Source organism: Caretta caretta, chromosome 25, assembly GCF_965140235.1.
Source record: "Caretta caretta isolate rCarCar2 chromosome 25, rCarCar1.hap1, whole genome shotgun sequence".
Lineage (NCBI taxonomy): Eukaryota > Metazoa > Chordata > Testudines > Cheloniidae > Caretta > Caretta caretta.
The window spans coordinates 15,537,477-15,560,464 of NC_134230.1; the positions used below are offsets into that span (position 1 = coordinate 15,537,477).

At 57.1% G+C, this 22,988-nt stretch overlaps 1 protein-coding gene across 3 annotated transcripts in view; it reads left to right on the plus strand.

Moving 5' to 3' along the window:
- The window catches only part of MIDN (midnolin), a 31,896-nt gene extending 8,909 nt beyond the window's left edge, over nt 1–22,987 (plus strand). For all 3 annotated transcript variants that reach the window (XM_048830953.2, XM_075123169.1, XM_048830954.2), the window contains exons 5-8: nt 8,419–8,811; nt 10,166–10,298; nt 10,832–11,125; nt 21,254–22,987. In XM_048830953.2, coding sequence (XP_048686910.1) covers nt 8,419–8,811; nt 10,166–10,298; nt 10,832–11,125; nt 21,254–21,516 — 1,083 coding nt within the window. In that variant the 3' untranslated portion in view covers nt 21,517–22,987. The remainder of the gene's footprint in view (nt 1–8,418; nt 8,812–10,165; nt 10,299–10,831; nt 11,126–21,253) is intronic.
- The last annotated feature ends 1 nt before the right edge of the window (nt 22,988 follows it).

Below are 22,988 nucleotides of genomic sequence, written 5' to 3' on the forward strand. Positions count from 1 at the left end.
GGGCTGGATTCCCATGGCACTGCTGATGTCCTGGTAGCTGCCGATAAACTTCCTGCCAAAGCTCATTGCAACATTCAAGGGGTCGGATGATGCCTCTTTCCCAGGGGGGCTGCCCTCCTGCTCAGCAGAGCTGCTGGGGGGGTGGAGGGGTATTGCGCCTTGTCCAGCAGCCTCAGCCATGCATGCAACCTTCTCCACCCCAGCGTAGCTGAGCCTGCCTGCCGGTCTTGGGGAAGAGGGTCCTGGTGTCTCTGGGGCGCAAGGCACCATCCCGGACCCTGCCAAAGAGGGTAGGGATCTCTGCTTCCATTGGAAGGCCCAGCAGCGCGGATCCAGGGCCTGGCTCCGGGTCTGAGGTCACTAGGTGGCTCTGCCAGGAGGAATGTTATTTCTCAATGGTGGAAGTTTTTTGTGTTTTGGTACTTCGCCCTCCCTTCCCCCCGCCTCTTTTTTTCCTTCCTCTGGATGGAAAATCCCTCAGCGGCAGTGTCTGGTGGAGTGTGGGAGCCAGCGTCAGGGTTCCAGCTGCCTGCTCCAGCTGTGTGCAGCTGGAGAGAAGGTTTTTAAGCCTATTTTGGGGGAGGGCAGGGGCTGTTTCCTTCCCCCTCCGCTTCCCCTTGGTTTGGACCGGCCTCTCTCCTCTGGCTCTGAACTGGGCTGACCCATAGCATCAAGCCTGTGTTTTGTGGGGCGCTGGGCCCTGCCCTGTGGGAAGGGGGCTCTGCCCTGCGTGGGGTGCTGTATTCGCTTGAGTAACCAGGGCAGAGGACAGTCTTGCCAATAACATGGGGGGGAAGGCTCTGATTTCCTGCCCCCTCCCAGCCCGCGTTAGTACCAGTCTCCTCTTGCGCTGGTGTCAGGGTGCCTCCCTGCTGAGCCATCCATCCATCCACTCGCACCCACCCTGTTCTCATCCCCTGCTGGGCGGTGGGGGGGAGGCAAAGGTTACATCAGGGCAGGCGCTTGGAGAGAGGAGGGAATGCAACGTTCTGTGAGTCATCCGCATTTCTGGGAATCGGCAGGGACGCGCTCCCTGTATCTCCAGGGCTGGATTCGGAGACAGTAAATTAGATTTCCCTCCCCTGACTTGGCAACAGCCTGCAGGGTCCCTGCTGCTGGTGGTTCTCCTCCGCCCCTTCCTGGCTTCCCAAAGGATCTAGGGCAGCAGAATCCCTGGGGGAACTGGCAGGATCCCTTGGGACCGAGCACCACCATTCCCACCCTGGGTGCAGACATTCCTCTCTTACCTGAGGGGGTGGGGGGGATATTGCCCCATCCATGAGGTGTTAACAAGGGTGCTGGCTGGACAGGGAGAGGGCCAGTGGCCTTGTTCCAATGGCCAGTGAACTCAGTGGGAGCTTTTCCATCCCTGCTGTGGGCGTTGGAGCAGGCTGGCTGGGCGGGATGTGTTTATGTTGGAGCATCCTGCTTTCTGGTGGGGGGGCGAGGACGGAGGGCCGAAGGAATGTGCCGGAGTGTGGGGGAGGGGAGCCATCCCGCCCTGCCCCTACTTGGAAGGGGGGGGGACCCGGAGGGGGCGTTCATTTTGCGTCGGGGATTGGTTGGTTAGGTAACTAGCGAGCCTGGGAGGGACTGGTGCGCCACTGTTCGCAAACAGGAGCACTTGGAGGAGGAAGGGGGATGGGGTGCGGGGGAGAGGCTGGGTTAGCTCGATAGCCCCTGTCTGGGTTCAGGACTTGGGCCGGTGTCATTGAATGGAAAGGCTGGGGGCAGGTTGTAGGGCTGGGCTGTGGGAGGGGTTGGCACTGGCTGCCAGGCTAGGGGAGAGGGGGGTGCTATGGGTTTTGGTACATGGCTAGTGAAATGTCTGGCTGTCTCCACTCCCTTCCTTGCAGGGCTGGGGCAGGGGAGAGGGGATGGGGATGGGGTGTCTCCTGCGGGGGTGTTGGAATCTGGAGCTGTTCCTTGCTAATCTCGGTGCTACCTCTGTTAAACCTGCTCCTCCCTCCTTGGCGTTTGCAAGAACCGGCTGACGTGTGTGATGCCGAGGCCTGGCTAACAGCCCCCCGCCCCCCCCCAACTCCTGGCCCTGCGCTCGGAGAGGAAGGGATTATTTTTAGTGCTGCTGGGAGCCGACAGGCGGTGAGCTCACGCTCGCTCCGGGCTCTCCAGTTTCCTTGGCTAATAACAGCCAAGGGTCAGGAAGGGGTGCGCAAGGAGGAAGGTGTGAGTCAGGCCCTCTGCCAGGAAGGAGAGGGAGCCTTGGGTGGCTGCTGACGTCAAGGGGACCTGGAGGAGTCTAGAGAGACTTGGGGACTGTCACTGAGGGTGTGGGGGGGGGAAGGGATGACTGGTTTAAGAGGGAGGCAGGATTGTATAATGGCTAGAGCAGGGAGCCTGGGGGGCAGGACTCCTGGGTTCCCTTCTCAGCTTGGGGAGGGGTGTGTGTGTGTGGAGAGTAGTTGGGACATCTGGATTATCTGCCACTGACTCACAGGGGAGTCCTTCTCTCTCTCCACCTTGGCTTCCTCCCCCATGCCCTAGGGATGCTCATGAGGTTTCACAAGATCGTGGTCATAAACGGCTTTCAGATCTCTGAGAGAGCATGGACAAAACCCCTCTAAGCTTGGAGGGGGAAACGAACCCCGCTTTCTCTGAGTCCTTCTGATGTAGCCCCAAAGTCTGGCCCACCCTATATATGCTGGAAATGGTCAATATTTTGCCTGGTGGAAGCCCACAGGGGTGGGTGTAGGAATTGGCTGCTCCTCTCCACCCCCTTTCTCTTTGCACCTGAGCTGGTAAGGGGTGATCAGCAGAGGTTCTGTAGGTAGTGGGGGAGGGGAAGGCCAGTGTGCTGTGGGGCCGATACCCAGCAGTGCCTGTTTCTTTAGGGGTGAGCGAGGAAGCTGTGCGGGGGCGGCTCTCTGAGCCCCCTCCCGTCTGGGGGTCCAGGCTTTTCTCCAAATGTTAATTTCCCACCTGTGAGGCTTTCCCCTCCCCGCTCCTGGAGAACAAGGGAGCAGTCTCCATTGAGACGAGAAGAGGGGTGGAGGGGATTCTGGGGTGCCCCAAAGCCTGGTTAGTTCAGAGCCCTCTTGAGATGCCTCTCTCCCGGGCAGCGATGCTCCCACACTGAAGACCCTTTGTTTGGCTGGCGGGGGCGAGCGCTGTGTGTTTGAATGGCTGGATGCTCGATGGGGGGGGGGCTGGGAGTCGTGACTGCTGGGCCTTTAATTCCGGGGGAATCTTTTGTGGCTGGAGGGAGGGGAATCGTGACTGGCGGGCCCGGGAGAGGACTCTGCTGTTAGAAAAGGGCTTAGCTGGCCCCTCTCTCCGGGAGTGTGTATGAGGCGCTCGCTGGGGTTGTGGGTTTATCGGGTGCATGTGCATTTGTGGGGGGGGGGTCCCATCCCCCCTGCGTTGGGGCACATTGAGTTTTCCCTGCACCCTGTTACAGCTGGAGAAACTGAGGGTCATGAAAGCCACAGAGGCTGGGATTAGATTGGGGATCCTCTCCCGCCCCCCCCCCCCCCCCCCGCCCCGCCCACGTCTAGGGCTCTGTGCAGGGTAGGTGGGCACACACATTCCCCCCCCCTCCCCAGGCCAGAGGAGTGTTCCCTCCTCCCCCAGCTGTAACCTTGATGGCCGAAGTTGCAGCATCTCTTTCACGCCCACCTCTTCCTCTGCGGCCTCCATCTGATGCGCTTGGGGGTTCGCTGTTATTTTTAAGCCGCTTTTCCCACGGCTTCTCAGAACTCAGCGTCTCTCTTGGATGGGGGGGGAAGGGGAGGGTCTTGGTGTGATACCGAAGCTACTGCTGGGGCCGGGGAGAAGCGGGTGTAGGGGGAGTCTCCACTGCTGGACAAGCTAGGGCCTGGGAGGAGATTGGTGCTGGGAATGGAGGTAGCTGCAGACAGCAGGGCTGGCTGGGTGCACAGCTCTCCCTGTCTCGGTGCCCCCTTGGAAGCTTGGCCTGAGAACAGAGGCCTCCCTTCCGTTCTGTGGGGTGCATGAATTGCACCCCATTTGACATGCTGAGGGCAGGAGGGTCTGTCCGCCTCTCAGGCGCTTGCAGCCCAGTGCCAGCCGGCTTAGACAAATACTCATCTTCACCAACAAAAGGCGGGGGGCGAAGTGTTTGTTCATGAATCCTCCCCTCCCTTCCCGGGACCCTCCTGAGCCAAGAAGCAGAGGGGCAGATCCTGCCCGGTCCCTTGCCCAGTGTTGGGCTGCTGCTGATTGAAAAGCCACCCCTCCCTCCGCATTAGGAGGGCGCGGGGTGCACCCGTGATCGATCCCTGCTGGGGTATCCTTCCCGTGTGTGTGTGTAACTAAACATCAGCACGGCCTGGCCTTCTCCCCACAACCAGGATTGTTGTGTGTGCGTCTGCCCTGCTCCCCTCCCTCTGTGCTTTTCCCCTGACTGCTGGGGGGGGGGGGGGGAGGAGCTGGAGGAGAGGCTGGAGGAATAGCACCCCCCCCCGGCCTGGCGAGCATTAAAGCTGGCCCCCCAGGCAGGTGGAATGTGAAGTGGCAGCATGGGGGGAGGGATGTGGGCTGGGGGGCCCTGGGGCAGCACTAGCCAGCCCCTCAAGCTGGGCCTTTAATATTCTCCCCCCCCCCCCGCCCTTTTTCCTCAGAGCAGATGGCGGGTGATTTACGCTGCCAGGCACCTCCTAGAATAAGTAATGGGATGGGGGGGAAACCGAGCCACGTTGGGATCTCTGGCCTTGTTTAGCTGTGGGGGCGGAGAGCAGCTGCTGGGGCTATGGGGAGGGGTTTTCTTCCCCCAACCTCCCTATGATTTGGGCATCCCGTGCTTTTCATGGGAGTTCCTTGCTCCCCTCTCCTCCCAGCTGCTCCATCACCTGCCACTCTCTGAGCCTGTGGGGTGGGGGGGAGATGGGGGAGGGTGACAAACTCCTCTCCGCTCCCCATTGTAGGTGTTTTGGGGGGGGGCGTGAAGGTGCTCTGCCTCGCAGTGGCCTTTTTCACTGTGTGCTCTTGCCTGAGTCACGCTGCAGAGGGGCCCACCCGCCCCCGGAGCACTGCGCTGGGGGGGGGTGTGTCCTCGCCTGCCCCCTCGCTGTCCTCTAGTCACCTTCCTGAGTCGCTGCCGGTCCCTGGCCACACGCTCGCCTGGCAGGGCTGCTTCACCCTGCCTTGCTCTGCGTGACTTGGTGGCTCTGCTCCGGGGGAGGGGGCAGAAGTGCCCCCCATGCTCAGGGAAAGGCTCCCCCATCTCTTCACTTCTCTTGTCCGGCAGCGGAGCTGTGGGCATCGCAGGAGCTGGGGGCCGGTGGCGCAGCCCTTCAGACTGGCTCCTGGCCCCCCTCCTCGCCTGCTCTGCGCGGTTTTCCTGCCTGTCTGCCTTGGGCCGCGGTAACCTCTGTTGCGGGATCTGCACGGGCGGGGATGGGGGGCGTGAGGCTCTTCCCCCTTTTTCGCACAGAGCATGATACAGGGTTGGGGGGTGGGGGCTCCCTGAGAAGGCACTCTGTGGTCGCCCTCAGCGAGTGACACGCCACCCCGGTGGTCTTGGCTGCAGAAAGGTCAGGGGTGCGTGTAGGGGGAGCTGGGAAAGGGTGACTAACGGCTCGTAGGTGACGGCTGCTGGGTGGGCAGAGCGTGAGAGCTGGCAGGGCTTCGGGGGAGCCCCGTTCAGCAAGGATCCTGTTGGCGGAGTGACTTTACCCCTGTGGGGTGGGAGGGACTGCATGGGCCTCCCACCCCAGCTGGGTCTGTTTGGCCGGCCTCCCTTCTCATGCCACAGCAACGGCTCCCCAAGGTGGGGGCTCTGCGGTGACATACTCAGTGACGCCCCTCCAGCCTCCCTCTGTCTCTCTTTCCTCCCCTTCCTGGTCACCCGACTCCATGGAATCTGATCAGCGATGAGGGAGATTAATGTCTCTGGCCGCGCCCTCCCCCGGCGAGTGGTCCAAGGGTTCAGCAGATGCGTGTTTCCCTCTTTCACCCCCAAGTGCTGACTTCTTCCCCCATCCCCAGCTCAAACGCCAGAGGCCCCTCCACTTCCTGCAGCCTTGCTCATTGGGGTGGGAAATACATCACAAGGCAACGTGGGGGGAGGAGGGGAGTGCCCCTCCTGAACTGCCGGACCTTGTTGAGGGTGCCCAGACACCAAGTGCTATGTGGGGCAGGCTGCAGTTTGATACATAGAGAGCTTGGATTTCCTCGGTCCTGCTCATGAGCCTTCAGGTTAACGAGGGCCAAGCTAGCAGGAGATTGGATAGAGCTGGGGCAAGGTGGTATATGTTGTGCTGAGCCCCAGATGGAGGAAAATTCCTGAGTGTGAAATCCACAGTGGGTTTTCCCCCTGGGCTTGGCCTTCCTGGTTAAAGGTCCCGCTGGAGATCTCCAGCTGCTGGGGGAATTCCCCTTCTTCCCAGCATCCCCCTCCGGCTGGGGCAGTGAACGAGAAAGAGATGCTGTGAAATCCCAACTACCTCTCCAGGAGTCTTCTGATAGTTCAGTGGGTACTTCTTTGCAATCCTCTGTGGCTGTTTCCCTCTCGACTAAGTCACTGTGCAGGGATTTGGCTCCAATGCAGCCCTGGGACCCAAAGATCTAACTCAGAAATGGCCACTGAATTGTCTGGGTGTCTGTTTCTGGTCCCCCAGAGTTGATACCCCCACCATGGGTGTTGGGCCCTGGCAGCTCACGTTGACATTGGGTGTGCTTGTAGGTGCTCAGCGTCTCTGGAAGACAGTCCAGTCCTGGGTGTCTTACGTGAGAGCCTCCATAACATGGGAGACCCAGATGTTTCCTTTCCCCTTTTAAAGATCTAACGTGTCATTTGCCTTTGTTTCACGGGTGTGTGAGATGGGCCCCCATGCCCAGAAACTGGGTTTATCCAGTGATTGAACAGGGCAAGTAGTCCGCTGAGGGACTGGCCCCAAGTCCTAGCCATGAAAGAAGTGTGCTTAGCCCCTTGGGCTGGAGGGATGTAGCCCCTCTGATCCTTACTTAGTGCTTTGTAGTGGGAGGTCTGGACATGCCAGCCAAGTCGTATTACAGCGCCTGGAAGGGCTGCTATCGCTCCAGATGGGGCGAGGAGCAGGGAAAATGGGGGTGACCCCTTAGCATTGGCTGTGACCTCCTTGGAAAGGAGGGAGTCAGGTGACTTTTCTTGGCATTGTCTCCGTCCCCTGCCACTGTCTCAGGTGCAGCGGGCTTGGCAGATGCTAGACTCGCCGGGGAAGAGAAGCCTCTTTCAGGCTATAGGGAAATGCAAATGCACAGCTGTGCAAATGAAAAGGGGTGCGTGTGTCACTGGGGTGGGGGTGGGCAGAAAGCGTCCACAGTAAGAGCCATGAAGAGTATGTCAGAGGGTGGATTCCAGCCCCCGCTGCTGGACCTTGTCCCGCTTGCCGCGCCCCCCCCCCCCCCCCGGCTCTGGTTAATCTCCTCCTGTGCACTGCGGGGAGCGGCTGTGTGGGCAGGTTTATCACCAGGGTGGGGTGGCAACCCTCCCCTGTTTTTATTTTTGTAAAAGCCGCCTCCGTCAGTTGCTCCCCTGGCACCATGGGTCACGCAAGGATGAGATGTGGCAGGCGAGTCCTGAGGGTCCTGAGCTTTAACCCATCAGGGTTCCCTCCCACCCCCTGCACCCCTCTGCCCGGTGTCCTACCGGAGTTCCGGGGATCTGGGAGGACCTTGCAGCTAGAAACTCCTAAGGAGCAAGGGGGTCCCTCTTCTAAAAGGCCTGGCTTCTCAGTTGTAGCCCCGACGTGGCCCCTGCCTATCCAAGGCAGCTGCCCCCACCCTGCTGGGCTCTTGGCACGCTCCCCCTTTCCTGCTTCTGCTCAGTCAGCAGTCGTGGGAGCTCTACGGGTGCTGATGCCCATGTCGCTCTGGGATGGCTGCAGGCTCCTTCCGGGTCCATTGCCCTGCTGCAGGGAACGCGGCCCTTCTGTATGTGGGCTGGGAGAAGACAGTGTGGGCATGGGGGGTGAGATCATGGTGGGGGAAGAATGGGATACAGACTGGGGGTGTGTGTGGGGGGGAAGGGGGTGGTTAATGGCTTCTGGGCCAAGTACCTACCCCAGAAACACAAATCCAGCTCCCTACCCCTAAATGATCAAAGCAACCTTTCAGATCCTACCCCCCGTCCATCGTCCCCCCCCAGTCCTGTGATCAGTCTACTCAGGGGAAGCCCATGGGTGCCCCCCTCTAGGACTCCTGTTCCTTCACTGAATCGGGGAGCCAGAGGGGCACAGCTGGGCAATGGAGAGAAGGCAGCGCCACTTGGCAAAGTCAAAGCAACCCCGAGCTGTCCTGTCCCGTTCCTCGCCCCCATATCTTGGAACCGGTTGCACCGGGGACCGTTCTGCTGCCCCTTTGCAGTGGGTCGGACTCTGCTGGTGCCCCCACCTCACCCAAAGCTGCTGCACCGCGATTGAGACTGTGACCCTAACTCCTCTCCTCTCCTCTCCTCAGGTCAATGACTTCCTGTCAGGAAGGTCCCCCCTGACGCTAGCCCTGCGGGTCGGCGACCACATGATGTTCGTGCAGCTCCAGCTGGCGGCTCAGCAGAGCGGAGGGCAGCTCCAGCATCGGCACGTCATCGCCAGCCGGGGGGAGCCCGGGGCAGCGGCCGGCCCCACCCCCCAGTGCAGGACGCTTCACGGAGGGAGCAGCTCCAACTTCGCCCGTATCCCAGTGGTGCCCACCTGCCAGCAGAGCCCCGCCCCCAGCCCCGCCCCCTCGGCACAGGCCACGCCCATGTACTGTAACGCCGCCCACCCAGCCCCTGTCACAGCTGGGATGTTCCGGTCACACGGGGCCAGCACGCAAACAGTTAACAGCAGCGTCGTCTCCTCCTGCTCAGAGGTGAGTCTGGCTTTAAAAAATAAGTCAGGTGGGGAGAGAAAAGGAGGGAGCTGGGCCTCCAGATTCCTGGGTTCTAGTCCTGGGTCTGGAAGGTGTCTTTTCTTTAGTGGTTAGAACAAGAAGCTGTCTATTTCCACTCCTGCCACTGACCGGTCACAGCCCAACTCTGTGCTTCAGTTTCCCCATCTATAAAACGAGGGTGTTGTGAGGCCTTGTTACATTTTTCCAAATGCTGTGAGATCCTGAGGCAAATGGTGCCAGAAAAAGGCATAGTATTCTCTTTTTATTGCAAAGCGTAAGGCAAAGGTCTCCTGCTTTAGATTTTGGCAGGGGGTGTCGGGGGAGAGCGTTTCCCTGTGTGAGAGACGCTCTCCAGTCTGGTCTGTGTACTGCCTCTTGTGCTTTGACTGCAAAATGCTTATAATCCAAGGAAAACCCCAACCTGCCATGGGAGGAAATATCCAGCAGCCCTCAGGTCTCAAAGTAGGATCACTGCTTATCAGACTCATCATAATCCTTGGCTGGCATCTTTCATTGCCAAGCACTTCCCAAAGGCAGGCAGCCACATTATCCCCATTTCACAGGTGGGTAAACTGAGGCACAGATAAGGGAAAGCAACTTACTCAAGGTTTTGCAGCAGAGCTGGGAGTAGATCCCAGGTCTTCTCGTGCCCTAACCACTAGACCATGCTCCCTTCCAAGTGAGTGGGTTTCTTGGCCCAAATGGGTTCATGGGTCTTGGAGGCTCAAGACCCAAACGTAAGGCAGATGTTAGCAATGAAGATGCCCTCTAAATCCTTTTTCTTCACTGTGAATGGTTTTGAACGGGGCTTGGCCAATGGCAGGTTTGAAACCTGGCTGATTTCTGGTATTGCTTTTGGAAGTGCCCTGTGACTGCATGGCCTAGTTGATATAGCATTGGACTGGCATGCAGAAGATCTGGGTTCTGTTCCTGGCTCTGCCATTGCTGGGTGAGCAAGTTGCTTCAGTGCCCTGTACCTCAGTTTCCCCATCTGTAAAATGGGGATAATGACGCTGCCCTCCTTTGTAAAGTGCTTTGAGATCTGTGGGTGACAAGCACTAGTTAAGATCGAAGGACAATGATGATTATGGGATCGCCCTGCGTGGGTGTGGGTACTGCCTTGTCCCAAAGGGTTGAGGGAAACCTCACGCCTTATGCTTGCCAAGGAAATAAGATTGCAACTTTGGAGTTTGGATGTGGGACTTTTTCCCCCAGCCACCCGTCAACCTAGGGTCTGCCCCTGTGGCTGCAGGTTAGTGGGAGCCTTCAGGTCCATTAGTGTCTGTTTGCTTCTAATGGCTAATAAGCGTCTCTCTTTCCTTCCACTTGCCAGGTGGACTGTAGCACCCGGAGTAACAATTCTGCCAGCAGCAACCCAGCCCCAACAAGCCGATCCCGCAAGCCTGGCGCAGTCATAGAGAGCTTCGTTAACCACGCTCCTGGGGTCTTCTCAGGGACCTTCTCCGGTACGTTGAGAGCCCAGGGGACTGTGGGCTCGATTCTCCTCTCACCAGTTCCGGTGCGATGCCATTGGCAAGCACCGGTGTGTGTGGCTGGGGAATTGGAGACTGTCTTTTTTTCACGCTGCTTGTGCAGAACAGTGGGGAGGGGAGAACCAGGGCTGGACCAAGGCCCAGGTTGGTTGGCGTGGTAACCAGAAGCTGTTGCCAAGTGAGGGCAACTTTTGGTGGCTAATGAGAGCTGAGTTTGATGCGTCTCTTCCTACCTCAGCATCCTGCCTGGGATGAGGGCTCGTGCCAGCTTTGGCTGCCAGCCTTCCTGGGAGATTCAGTGCATTGACCCCCTCGACCCAGGGCCCTGCACTGTGACCTGCCCCAGAACACAAAGATGCTTATGGGGAGCCATTGAGGGGTGGGACAGAGTGTGCCAAGGATAAGGCTCAGCTACTGCCCCCCAAGCATCCCCTACAGGCAGCCTGGCATGACGCATCCCCCCTGACCCTTTTCCTCCCCCTCCCCCTGACTCTTCTCCCCTGCAGGCACTTTGCACCCCAACTGCCAGGACAGCAGCGGGCGGCCCCGGCGTGATATCGGCACCATCCTTCAGATCCTCAATGACCTCCTGAGCGCCACGCGGCACTACCAGGGCATGCCTCAGTCCCTGACGCAGCTGCGGTGCCAGACGCAGTGCGCCCCCTCCTCGCCCCCGCCCTCCCCGGACCCCGCCAGCAAAACTACCTCAGAGAAACTGACGTCCGCGACCGCCATGGCCTCGCAGCCCCTGCACTCTGTGGTCCAGTGCCAGAGCCAAATCAGGATGTGCAAGCCCAGTGGTGAGTCCCGCCCCGTGACCCCCGCATGTGTCCCTGTGGCTGTTTGCTTGTCCCTGTTGGCTGAGCTATGGCTTTGCCGCTCGCCGCAGGCCTCGTTGTTGGGGAAGCTGTGACATGTCCATGGCAACTGGGCTGGACCAGGCCCACCACGGGCCCAAGACAGGTGTGATGCTGAGAGTGCTGGCTGGGTCCTGGCACCCCATTGATTTCAGTGGTGTGTGGACAGAGGCGCAGCTGAGTGAAAGTTAAAGGCCATCAGAGGCAGGAGGATGGTTCTGCTGATCATCTTAGTGCGGCGCTCAGAAGGAGGAGTGGGGGGGGGGCTTTTGCATTTCTTTCTCCCCAGGCCTAGGTTCTTGATGGGCTGCAGGGCCCCTGCTGACGACAGAGGAAGTGTGGGTGATGGGGTGGGAAGGAAGGAGGCTGGGTCCCTAGCTGGGATTTGCTTGCTCCGATTCACTTCCTCTGTGTATCCGGTTCCGTCTGCCTCTTTGTTCTGTAACTGTCCTGATGGGGCTTCCAGCCAACTGGCGGGGAAGGGGGGGCAGCGAAGGGGGAGGGTGAAAAGCCGAGTGTTCCCAAGTACCACGATTTGCCCTTCGCCGAAAGAAGGCCAAGAGATTGAGCCTGGTTCTGGGTGAAACCCCAGCACTTCTAGCCAAGGGTTAACTCCCCTGGTAGAGCTGCCTGTGCTCAGACTCCACCCTCTGCTGCAGAGTAAAGAGCCTGTTTGTTTGCTTATTTATTTATTTTAATGACTGGCCCTTTGCCATCTTGTTCCAAAAGCCTCTTCGCATAGGACCCCCCCCCAGTGTCTGTAAAGACTGCAGAAGGCTTAACAGCAGAATAATTAAACCAATGGAGGCTGTTGATTGACTTGGGGGGGCTGGGTGTGTGATGGGGCGCTCTGTTTACACCGTGTGCTAGGCACAATAGCCCACATGCTCAAAGGTGTTTAGGGTCCTAATTCCTTGATTTCAATGGAAGCTAGGGGCCAAAATACCAGTGAGGGTCTGGCCCTATAGAAATGGAAGGTCCCTGCCCTGACGATCTTACAATGCTATTATCTTTAGGTCCTCTGCTTGTGATTTGCCTATTAAAATGTACTGTCATGCCTATGCTTTCTTGGCTACATACTGATTTGGAGTGATGCAGAATCGCCCCATTGGAGGGACCCAGTATCAATGGTCTCACCCTCCAGTGGGCAAGCTGGGGGCTATGCATTTAATGTGCAAGTTTCTCTCCTCTTTAAAAAAAAAAAGAAAAGAAAAGAAAAGAAAAATCTCTTTGCCCCCAATTTGCATCTCATCCATGCAGTTAAGGCGTGCAAGGCGCTCAGTGATTCCCTGAGGAATTTGCAAACCTATTACCTGTTTCTTATCTGTGTGTTTACCTTTCCCCTTCAACCCTAGTAGGGGGTGTGTGTGCCCCAGTGAGTTAATGTAGAAAACCACAGGGCTTGTGTTAACCCATTCAATGGGCAGGGGCTATAGTTGGCTGATTACTCAAATGGGGTTCTAAAAGCTGCCAAATAATGTCACTGAAAGAAGAGACTGTCAATTTTGCTTCCTGTTTGGTGAATTGGACTCAGGGGGATGGGGAAACTAGTCCTGGCACTGAAAATAAAATAAAATTTTAAAACCTAAGACTTAAAATGAAGAGCCAAGATTTTCACTGGTGAATTTTGGGATTCCAACATGGTCTGATCTTCAAAAAGTACCCTTTGCAAATCAGGCCCCTCTGTTATACTACCTAGCACTTTTAATCCGTAGATCTCAGAGTGCCTTACAAAGGATGTCGGTTTTATGATCTCCCCCCTACCCTTCAGAGATGGGGAAACTGAGGCCCAGAGTCTTGCCCAAGGTTACCCAGCAGGGCCATGGCAGAGCTGGGAATAGAATCCAGGTCTCCTGAGTCCCACTGTTGTGCCCTAGCCACTAGGTGTCCCCTGTCAGAAGGCGGGGGACACCCCAAAAATCTCTAGTTACTTGTGAGAATCTTGGCTAAGGATTGTGGAAGCTCTTCAAGGGCAGGGGCTGCGAACACCTGTGTGTGTGTACAGCACCCATTAAGGGGGGAGGGGTCCTAAGTCTGATCAGGTTAGCTGTGATATAAATAAGTTGGTGTTCATAGGTGTGACCTTGAGGCTTGGTGGCATGGTTCTGAAGGAACACGTGCGTGTCCCATTGTAGGTCTCCAACACTGTTTGGCACAGTTGGTGACATTGAGGACTGTTCCGTATACAGGGGGCACTTAATGCCTTTGGGAAACTTTTGCCCCACTTACTCAGATGTTTAAAATGGGGGAACCAAGCGCTGGCCCCGGTTGTGGCCGCTGGCTGAACTCTTCTCAGAATTATCTGGCCGTTTTTTTTATGTTCTATATGTTCGTTGAACCGTGTTCTGTGCCGGCATTGTGACTCCATTCGGATTGGTGGCATTACCAATGGGTAACTTGGCCTGGGGTGTGCATGCGTGGGTTTTGGAGGACTCCTGGAATGGGGGTGACTCTGCGCCCCCCCCCCCAGCAATTCCTGGTGCAGAAAGATTTTTATCCCTTCCTCTGATCTCATTCAGCAAGCCACCATCTCCTCCCACTTCCTTCTTTCCCTCCAATCTCTCCTGTCTGTCCCCTGCTGCTCTCGCCTCTGTTCCGGCTACAATGCAGCCACACACGCACACCCCCTTCTCCACTTGCCGTCTAAATCCAGGGCGAGACAAAGGGCCCCATTCAGAGCAAGGGAGGCTGGTTGGGGAGGGGTGGGGAAGAAAGCACTTGGCCTCTGGTTTGGCATTTTTGGCCTGGCCCTGAGGAAGCTGTAGGCTGGGGACATGCTGCAGAAATAGAAGTCGGGGGGAGGGTTTGTGTGTGGGGTCAACACAAAACAATCCTGCTTTTTCTTCCTGGCAGACTTGAAAATATACTTCCTACCCCTCGCCCTGGGCCCTTTCCCAGCTGGGGGCAGAGCCCTCTGTCTGGGTGCCAAGCTTTGGGGTGCTTCTAGCCAGACATCTGCCTGGCTAGGACTTTGCATCTGCCCTCGATTACGCAGGATCCTAGAAGTCAGACGTGTGCCCCCAGCCCCTATCCAGTTTGCCACCTCTGCAGAAGTTCATGAGCCTTGCAGCTGTCGCAGACAAGCCATTGGCATAGTCTGTCCAGGCACCTGCGTGGAGGCAGTGGGGTCTAGTGATCAGAGCACAGGGTTGGGAGTCAGGACTCTTGAGTTCTATCCCCAGCTTCGGGAGTGGAATAGGATCCAGTGGTTAGAGCAGGAGACTGGGAGTCAGGACTCCTGGGTTCCATTCCCAGCCTCGCTGATGGCTCACAATGGCCAAGAGGCTCGCCCTCTCTGTGCCTTGGTTTCCCCCCAGTGTGGGACCGTTTCCTGACATCACACACGGGTGGGGGTGGGGTGGCTCCTGCGGCCAAACCCATGCGCTGCCAGCCAAGGGCTTTGAGGTCCCGCCAAGGGCAGAGCGTCGGTAAGAGGCTGTGTATGCGGCTGGTAAGGCAGGGCCCTGTCTCTACCCCGCCCACCCGTTCCCATGGCAGGGCTCGGCTGGGGTATGCGTGTAGGAGGCCTCCACTTATCTGCAGGGAGCAGCTCTTTATTCACCTTGAGCTTTGGGCCCTGTGCCGCCCCCTCCCATCCCCAGAAAGTTAATTTCTTTCCTTCCCGCCCCCTCCTTGTTCTTCCTTTCATGACGCCGGAGCCGCCGAACAGGGCTTAGCAGGATTCTTGCGCCCGGGGACGTCACCGGCATGTGAGACGGGCAGCTGCCCTCCCTCATAGGGAAGCGTCTCTTGGCAGGGGAGAGAGAAATGAGACGTGGCAACCAACCAGCTTCCGAGCTGCCCAGATGCTGGTGGCTGCTTGCCCTGGGGCCGGGGCAGGATTCGGGGTCTCTCTCTGCTTGTGGGGACCTGAGGGGTGCGGGGGGGGGTGTCGTCCTCAGATGAGCTCCCTCCATCTCTCTCCATTCTCCTTTCCTTTCCCCTCCATCCTGCCTTCCCAAGCTCACTGCTGCAGGCTGCCTAGCAAACCCCAGCCTCTGGCTTCAGCCCTTCCTACGTTCTCCTTTTCCGCCATCCCCGGGGAGGCCTCTCTGGGTGAGCTCCCCTCCTCCACTCGGAGCAATGCTGCTTCCTCCCCCCCGCAGCCCCTCTCAAAGTCCTTTCAAGCCCCCCTTGCTGGGATCGACCCCCCAGAGCAGCCTGGGGCCGGGGGGGAAGCTGCATTCCATCCACCCCAGCTTCCCCGCTCTGTTTGTTCACTTGGCTCCGGCGCAGGGAGGTGGGCGCTGCAGAAAAGAAACTGAGGGGGAGGGAGAGAGAGAGAAGAAGAAAAAGAAGGGGGTAAGGCGGTGGGGGGGAGAGGCAACAACAAAGGCCCTGCTCCAGGGGCTGGAGATGTGCTGAGCCCTGCAGGAAGCCGACTCCAGCTGCCCCCCACCCCCACCCCGTTCCTAGGGTTTGGGAGGGGTCATGGGCCTTTCACTGATTGGTTTTGAAATAACATTGCACACCTTGCTTCCAGCCTCTTCCCGTGCCCCCCGATCGGTGCTGCTTAAACTCTGCGTGTGATTGTGGGGGGCGGGAACCCAACTCCTCCCCCCACCCCATTTAATTCACCCTCCATCGGTACCCAAGGGTGGAGGAAGCTTTTGTAAAGCTATTGACTCTGGGACCCCCTTTAAGCCCACGCACACACATTGCAAAGCCCCATGAATGGTTAGAGTAGGAAATGGCTGGTTCTCCGCTGGAGATGATCTGTGTTGGGGGGACAGCGGGGGGGCTGTGGGAACAGCCCTCTCTCCTCTTCCCAGTAGGGGTTTGAAACTGGGGCAGGAGGGGGTGCTGGGTGGAAGGGAGGGGCTCGGCAGATAGGGTGTGTCTGAGACGCACTCGCTCAGGCGTGGAAGGTAGCGTCTCTCCTCCCGCTCCCCCCCCCAGCAGTCGCTCCCCTTTGTACACCTGCACTGCTCGAAGCAGGAAGGGAGCCGGGACTCCTGGCCGCCCCGAGGTTCCTTCTCTGCAACGATTTGCTTAGAGAAAAGAACTGAAACTGGAAGTCACTCGCGTTTCTGAAGCCCAGGCGGGGGCCGCGTAGTGGTGTGCCGTGCAAATGTGATTCTTCGCGTCCGCGTCCCCCCCCCCCCCCCGCCCACTGGGTCTTTGCCTCTCAGCCAATGCAAACAAGAGCTCGCTGGGGCCCGAACGTCGCATGCAAGCGCTCCCAGAGAGCCTGAGCGAGGCCTGGTGGGATGGGAACTAGGCCACGGCAGCCATCTTGAAACATGGCTGCTGCTGGAGGACTCGGGGCTGCCCAGTCTCTCGTTTTCTCTCCCCCGCCCCCCCTTCCCCAGTTGCTTTTGCACTGTCCTTGCTGGTGAAAAGATACAGTAGGGTGGGTTCTTTCTCGCTTGGGGCCCATGGCGCCTGCGTGCTGCACGGCCACCCAGCCATCTTGCGGCTGCTTTGCACGTCACGTGGCTGGGAGCACGGCCGGGTCCCATTCTGCGTGCTCGGCCCTCAACCGGCCCAACCCCGGTGGCTCCTCTTGGCACCACCTTGCCCGGGAAGCGGGACAGAGCCGGGGCTCGCCAGCAGGGAGGGCTAAGGAGCGGGGTGGCGGACATTAAGGGGGCCCCTCGGGGTTGGCTGGGTTTTCTGTGTCTCAGAGGTGGCAGTCCTACTCTGAGGCTGAGCTGGTTTCCAAGGACCTGTCCACTCTATAGAAATGCTGGCATCCGCGTGGGTCTGCATGCAACTGAGGGACAGTGGTCCCATCTACGCCACAAGGTGAAATAGTGTTTGACCAGCAAAAAAAGGGGGGGGAGGGATGGGGCAGATTTAACATGTAGTCACCCGTTTGTCCTGCTCCCGATGTAGCAACTTCTTCCAGGATGAACAAGGGCTATATAGGGTTTTATAGGGCTATATGGACTTTATAGCCCAGTCTGAAATGGGCTATAAAGCCTGGTAGCTGCATCATGGCCTAGGACCCTTTTAACTGGGCTTCTCCAGAGCCTGCTCAGCCCCAGTGCAGGATCTGGCACAGGTTCTGGCATGGGTGTGAAACTCTAGCGTGTGAGAGAGGGGAGACAGATGCTCCACCTCCTCCACCCTGGGGGTTTAATAACAAGGTTCATAGACACCCTCACCCTGCAAATCCCATCTGCCCTGTGTTAGAACCTGGCTCAGACATGTTTGCAGCTGGCATATCTGTGGGTAGGGGCTGGAGGGGGTGGGGGCAGCTCTCCATTTCTCTCTGAGCAATCACCCCAGCCCCGGTGACCCCTAGCCACGTACTCGGCTGTCCCGAGCTCCTGGGAACAGTAGCGTTGCTGTGTGAGGACGGGTCTGGCCCAGACTGTCTCTTTGCAGTGCTGGCTGCAGGGGAAGTCGCTCAGAGAGCTCTCACGGAGGGAAGGCACACAAACCAACACTGTTGCTTGTGTTTAGCCGGCTACCACAGCGCCCCGCTGGCTCGCACGCCAGACAAACAGGGCTAGTATCTCTGCAGGGATTTTTTTCCTCCCTTTCCCCCTAGAGGGGATCCTAAATATTTAAGGCTTGTGCATGCCGAGCATGCCTTTCCGCCCACTGATGCAGCCATGGACGGCAAGGGGGCCTGAGGCATCAGTAGCATTTGGAGAGGGTCTCTGCGGGGGGGGTGCTGAGGGGATCTCTGGTGGGAGGGCTCTGGCAAGAGCTGCCGCCAGTGGGCAGGGGGCAGTTTAGCTGTAGCTACAGGGGAGAGGGTTTGGTGTGGCTGTAGCTGAGGGGAACTGATTTCAGGGCCCCCTTCCCCATCTGCCACGGGGCTCTCTTGCATAGCTATCTCCCTGTGCACCGCTGGTTCTTAGCCGAGCCGCTATCAGGACCCTGCAACAGAAAACAGCTGGGGGGGGGGCAAGTGGGATGGATCACACCTGGGGACCCCCCTCCCCAGAAACCTGAGCAGGTGTGTGCTTTGGATCTGGGGTTTGGGATGGATGACTTGCGATTGGACATGCCATGGGTCCGGGAGAGCCTTGTTGTGTCTGGGTAATGCCTAACACCACGGGACTGGGGCCTCTGGCCCTCCCCCAATACAGATAAGGAATATTAACTCTCTGGAGCCTCTAGGTTCTCGCCAGGCCCCAACAATCCAGTCTTGGAGCCCCTCACCAGTATGTCCAGCCTTCTCCTCCTAGCCACATCCCTCCCCCTAGAGCTGGAAGAGTGCTACCCCTGCTTCACAGATTGGGGGGAAACCAAGGCACAGAGACCGGGGAGAACTGATTCCCCTCCTTGTAATGGGGGAAACAGGGAACCCATATTTTCTGTGCCTCGGTTCTGTACGGCCCGTTTTCCTGCCCCCATGCACACACACAATGACCGTCCTTGTCTGCTCGCAGCCCGTGTGGTTCGGGGCCTCGTCGGTTCTAGTTCCTTCTCTGCCAGGCTGCAGAACCGATCTGCTGTAATCCCATCTCTGTCTCTCGCCACCCCACCTGGTGCCACATGCTCCCTCCCCTCCCCCAGCGCTGGGGGGAGAGAGAGCCGCTTTCACGGCCAAGTTTATTATTGAGTGGGATCCTCTTTTCCTCTTTCTCCGGCACTGAAGCCCATATCTATAAATGTGCAATTGTTCATCCTCCCACTCGCTGCTAAAGCAAGCGGGGCACTCGCTCTCTGGCGCGCCCTCTCCCTGGCGCTCAGAGGAGTGGGTGGGAAGCAGCCAGTGGCTTCTGTTCCACTCAGTAAGGGGGAGCCCCCCACATTAAAATGCCCAGCAAACCTACCTCTGCCCCGGCACAATCTCTCCCTTTGCAGGAAGAGCACCTGAGCAGCGTCCCTGCCCACTCCTTCCAACCCCTTCCTCCCCGGAAGCAGAGCTGCTCCATGCTCTCTGTGGCCTCCATACCACCCTTTTCGGGCTCTTCCACTGGGGGGCCTTCTCCGGTGTGGGTGGCACTGGCCGTAGCGCCCCCCACCCCACCCCGGAAGCTGTTTTGAGGCGGGATCCAGCCTGGGGGAAGGAGGGGGTCTTAATAGCCCCCTCCCCGCTCTGCTGAGGCCAGGCTGTGGATCCAGGCTCTTCCCCACTGCTGTGCGGTCTCCTGTCTGTCCGCCTCTTGGAGGCCCGGGATAGCGGCATTTTGGGGGGCTGAAGCAGAGATGGGGGGTGCTGGTACAGCCAGAACTAGGGATCAAACTGGGTGCTCTTTGCGTGGGCTCACCAGGAAGACGGGGAATGCTGGGAGCTGGAAGGGCCTGTACAAAATGGTTCTCCTTTCCCAGCTGTCTGTCGTCCTGTTTCCCCCCCCCCCCCCCCCCCCCCGTCCTCCTAGACACACACCATGCTCTATTTATCCTTGGGTATAGGAAGGAAGAAGGTGTGTGTATGGGAGGGGGTATGTTTCCTCTCCCAACCCCCTGCTGTTTCCATGGCGATAAAACAAACATGACACTGCTTGTGAATTGGGGAGATTTGTGTTGATTTTGGGACATGTCTGGGAATGAAGCTTTCTGGCCTGTACTCCAGGAGGGGTAAATAATTCTTTGGGGGGGGGTAGGGACTGAATGGAGTGGGGGAGCTCAGAGGAACTCAGTTAGGAGTGGGGCAGCTAGCGAGCATTCGGCGCTGGGGCGGGATCACTCCTGATGGCCAGACAGGGGAGTCCTCGGTGCATGGCCTCCGACCGCATGGCAGTTCAGCCGGAGTTTCTGATCACAGCTGCTGCCCTAAGCCGTCTCAGTTCCTGGTCCAGCTTCTCCCTCTCCTTTGGGATCCTGCTGGTAGGAAAGGTGCTAGAATTTGAACTTTCCTTAGACTGCCAGAGGTGGTGGGATCCAGGGAGTAGAACAGGGGGACTGGGAGCCAGGATTCCTGGGTTCTATTCCCAGCTCTGGGAGAGGAATGGCGTCTAGTGGTTGTAGCAAGGAGCTGGGACTCAGGACTCCTCGGTTCTAGTCCCAGTTCTGCCGCTGACCTGCCAGATGACCTTGTAACACTTTTTAAAAGGCCTATTGGATCAAAAAAGGCAACATTGTTCCCTCTAGCATGTCTTTTTAGTGCTCTCCCAGGTCTAGTATTTAAATTGTTCCTGCTCCTCGCCTCAGTTTCCCCATCTGTGGATAAGGGGATAATTCTCGCCTACTGGTTCACGCAGTGCTTGTAGATCCTTTGTTGAATGGTGCTCTCGAACTGGGATGCTTGATTGTCATGAGGTGTTTTTCACTCCCACCTCTGCCATTTGGGCAATTCTCCTCGGCAGGTATTTTCAAAGGGGCGGAAGGGCGGTAGTTACATAAGAGCGGTCACACTGGGTCAGACCAAAGGTCAGTCTAGCCCAGTGTCCTGTCTTCTGACAGTGGCCAATGCCAGCTGCCCCAGAGGGAATGAACAGAACAGGGAATCATCAAGTGATGCATCCCCTGTCGCCCATTCCCAGCTTCTGACACACAGAGGCTAGGGACACCATCCCTGTCCACCCTGGCTAATAGCCATTGATGGACCTGTCCTCCATGAACTTATCTAGCTCCTTTTTGAAACCTGTTACAGTCTTCGCCATCACAACATCCTCTGGCAAGGAGTTCCACAGGTTGACTGCGTTGTGTGAAGAAACACTTCCTTTTGTTTGTTCGTTTGTTTTTAGAATCTGCTGCCTGTTAATTTCATTTGCTGACCCCTAGTTCTCGTGTTATGAGGAGTAAATAATGTTTCTTTATGCACTTTCTTCACACCAGTCATGATTTTATAGATCTCTATCCTATCCCCCCCAGTCGTCTCTTTTCCAAGCTGAAAAGTTCCAGTCTCATTAATCTCTCCTCATACAGAAGCTGTTCCAGACCCTTATTCATTGAATCCATCCCCTTTATGCATTTGAGGAGCTGATGCATGCATAAATCCCACTGAAACTGGGGTGGGTACTTCTGCATCTGCCTTCCTCATCTGTAAAATGGGGATAATAATCTATTGAGCTAGCAAGGGAGATCCCCCGCCCTGATGGCTTTGCAATGTGCTGTACAGCGCTGATCATGGTGGGAGCCCCTGGGAGCTGTGGTAACATAAGCAAGACTCCAAATGTGAACCCATAAAACTAACACATGCCCCCGATTGCTCTTTGGTTTCAGGTGACCGTCTGCGGCAGACCGAGAACCGAGCCACCCGCTGCAAGGTGGAGCGCCTGCAGCTGCTGATGCAGCAGAAGAGGCTGCGTCGGAAGGCACGGCGGGACGCCCGGGCCCCATACCACTGGCTGCCAAATCGCAAGTCCAGCCGGACCAACAGCAACAGCAGCGTGTCTAGCGAAGGCAGCCTGGACCTAGACTTCGAGGATTCAGTGTGGAAGCCTGAAGTCAAGGCAGACCTGAAATCAGAATTTGTTGTAGCATAGACACACACACACACCCCCACCCCACCCCACCCCAGGCTGATATGAACGAACAGGGCCTGTGGTGGGACAGACCCCGCCGGGGAGAGCCAGGACTCTCGTCTCTTCAGTCCCATCGCTCGGATCTCCTCTGTATTCGCCGGATGCCTGGGGCAGACCTGGGTGACGTCTGTCGGAAAAGCGTGGAGGGGTTGCCCCACTTTTGATTTTTGTTCCTGGTTTATTTTTCAGAGGGAAGGGGATGGGATGAGGGTGGGGAAGGGAGCTCTCCCAGACGTATGATGCGGGGAGATGAAGCGCTGGAGTTTCAAGCTGGCGAACTGGATTTTGTTTTGTTCCCGTTTTGAATAATAAGTGGACTCTAACATGCCTGCCTTACACCGCCGCCGAACCAATAAAGCCAACGCACGAGAAACTGAACGGAGTCCGTCTGACGAATCAACAGGCTCCAGACTTCCTACGTTTTCGCAGAGCAGAGTGCTTGCTCGTCGGATGGGAGAGGGGAACTGTGGTTTATCAAAGCTGCTCATTTCGCTGTGAAAGACCCAAGCATGCACAGTACAAGCAAGCGCTCCCTGTAGGCTCGGAGCCTGGCGCTCGCTATATATATATATTTGGGGGGGGGCGTGGAGAGGGCAGCTGTGCATGCTTGGGCCACATGGGATCCCAGAATTTGGGGGCTGTTTATTTTTCCTTCCCTCTTTATATGTAGCATTGCTCAGCTGTTGTTGGTTGTTTTTTTTTTTTGTAATTTTAATTTAATTTTTTTTAAACCAATCCAACCCTGTCCCAACTCCACACAGTTAGGTTGCAGAACCCACATGCACTTTACAGGTCTCAGTTGTGAAGTAGTGCCGGGGCAGCTCTCCCCCGTCCCCCACCAGTAACAGCTTTGTGCTGGCTTTGGAGATCTCTGTTACGGACCCTCAGAGGAGATGCTGGGGGCATCCTCCCAGTTTGTTTATTCTCAACCCCCACCCCCTGCTTTGCATTGTAAATTACAATGCAATAGCTCTATCCTTTTTTTAAAAAAAAAATTATTTTGGTTGTTTGGGTTTTTTGGGTGTGTCTGTGTGGGTGTGTGTGTGTGTACTTAATTCTGACTCCTTGCAGCAGCAAAGGTGGCTTGCTTTATTTTCTATGGAAGAGGGAGGGTAAAATAAATAGATTTCCCCTCTGCTGTAGAGACCAACTTTTTAATTTCAGAAGGTTTTTTTTCCACCCAGCTGTTGGTTGTGTGTTTTTTTTTTTAACTTAAAAAAGGAAAATTAAGAAAAAAAATAAAATAAAATCCAGTACTTGGTAATGGCTGTTTGCAGGCCTTGGGGCTAATATTTATAGACATTAATAACTTGACTGAGCCAGTACTGACCTAGTGTTGCCTAGACTGTAGAAATCCTTTTTCCTGTCCATTTGTTTTTTTCTTCCTTCCCCGTCAGGAGATCTGTGCAAATAGAAAACCCCACGTGATGTGT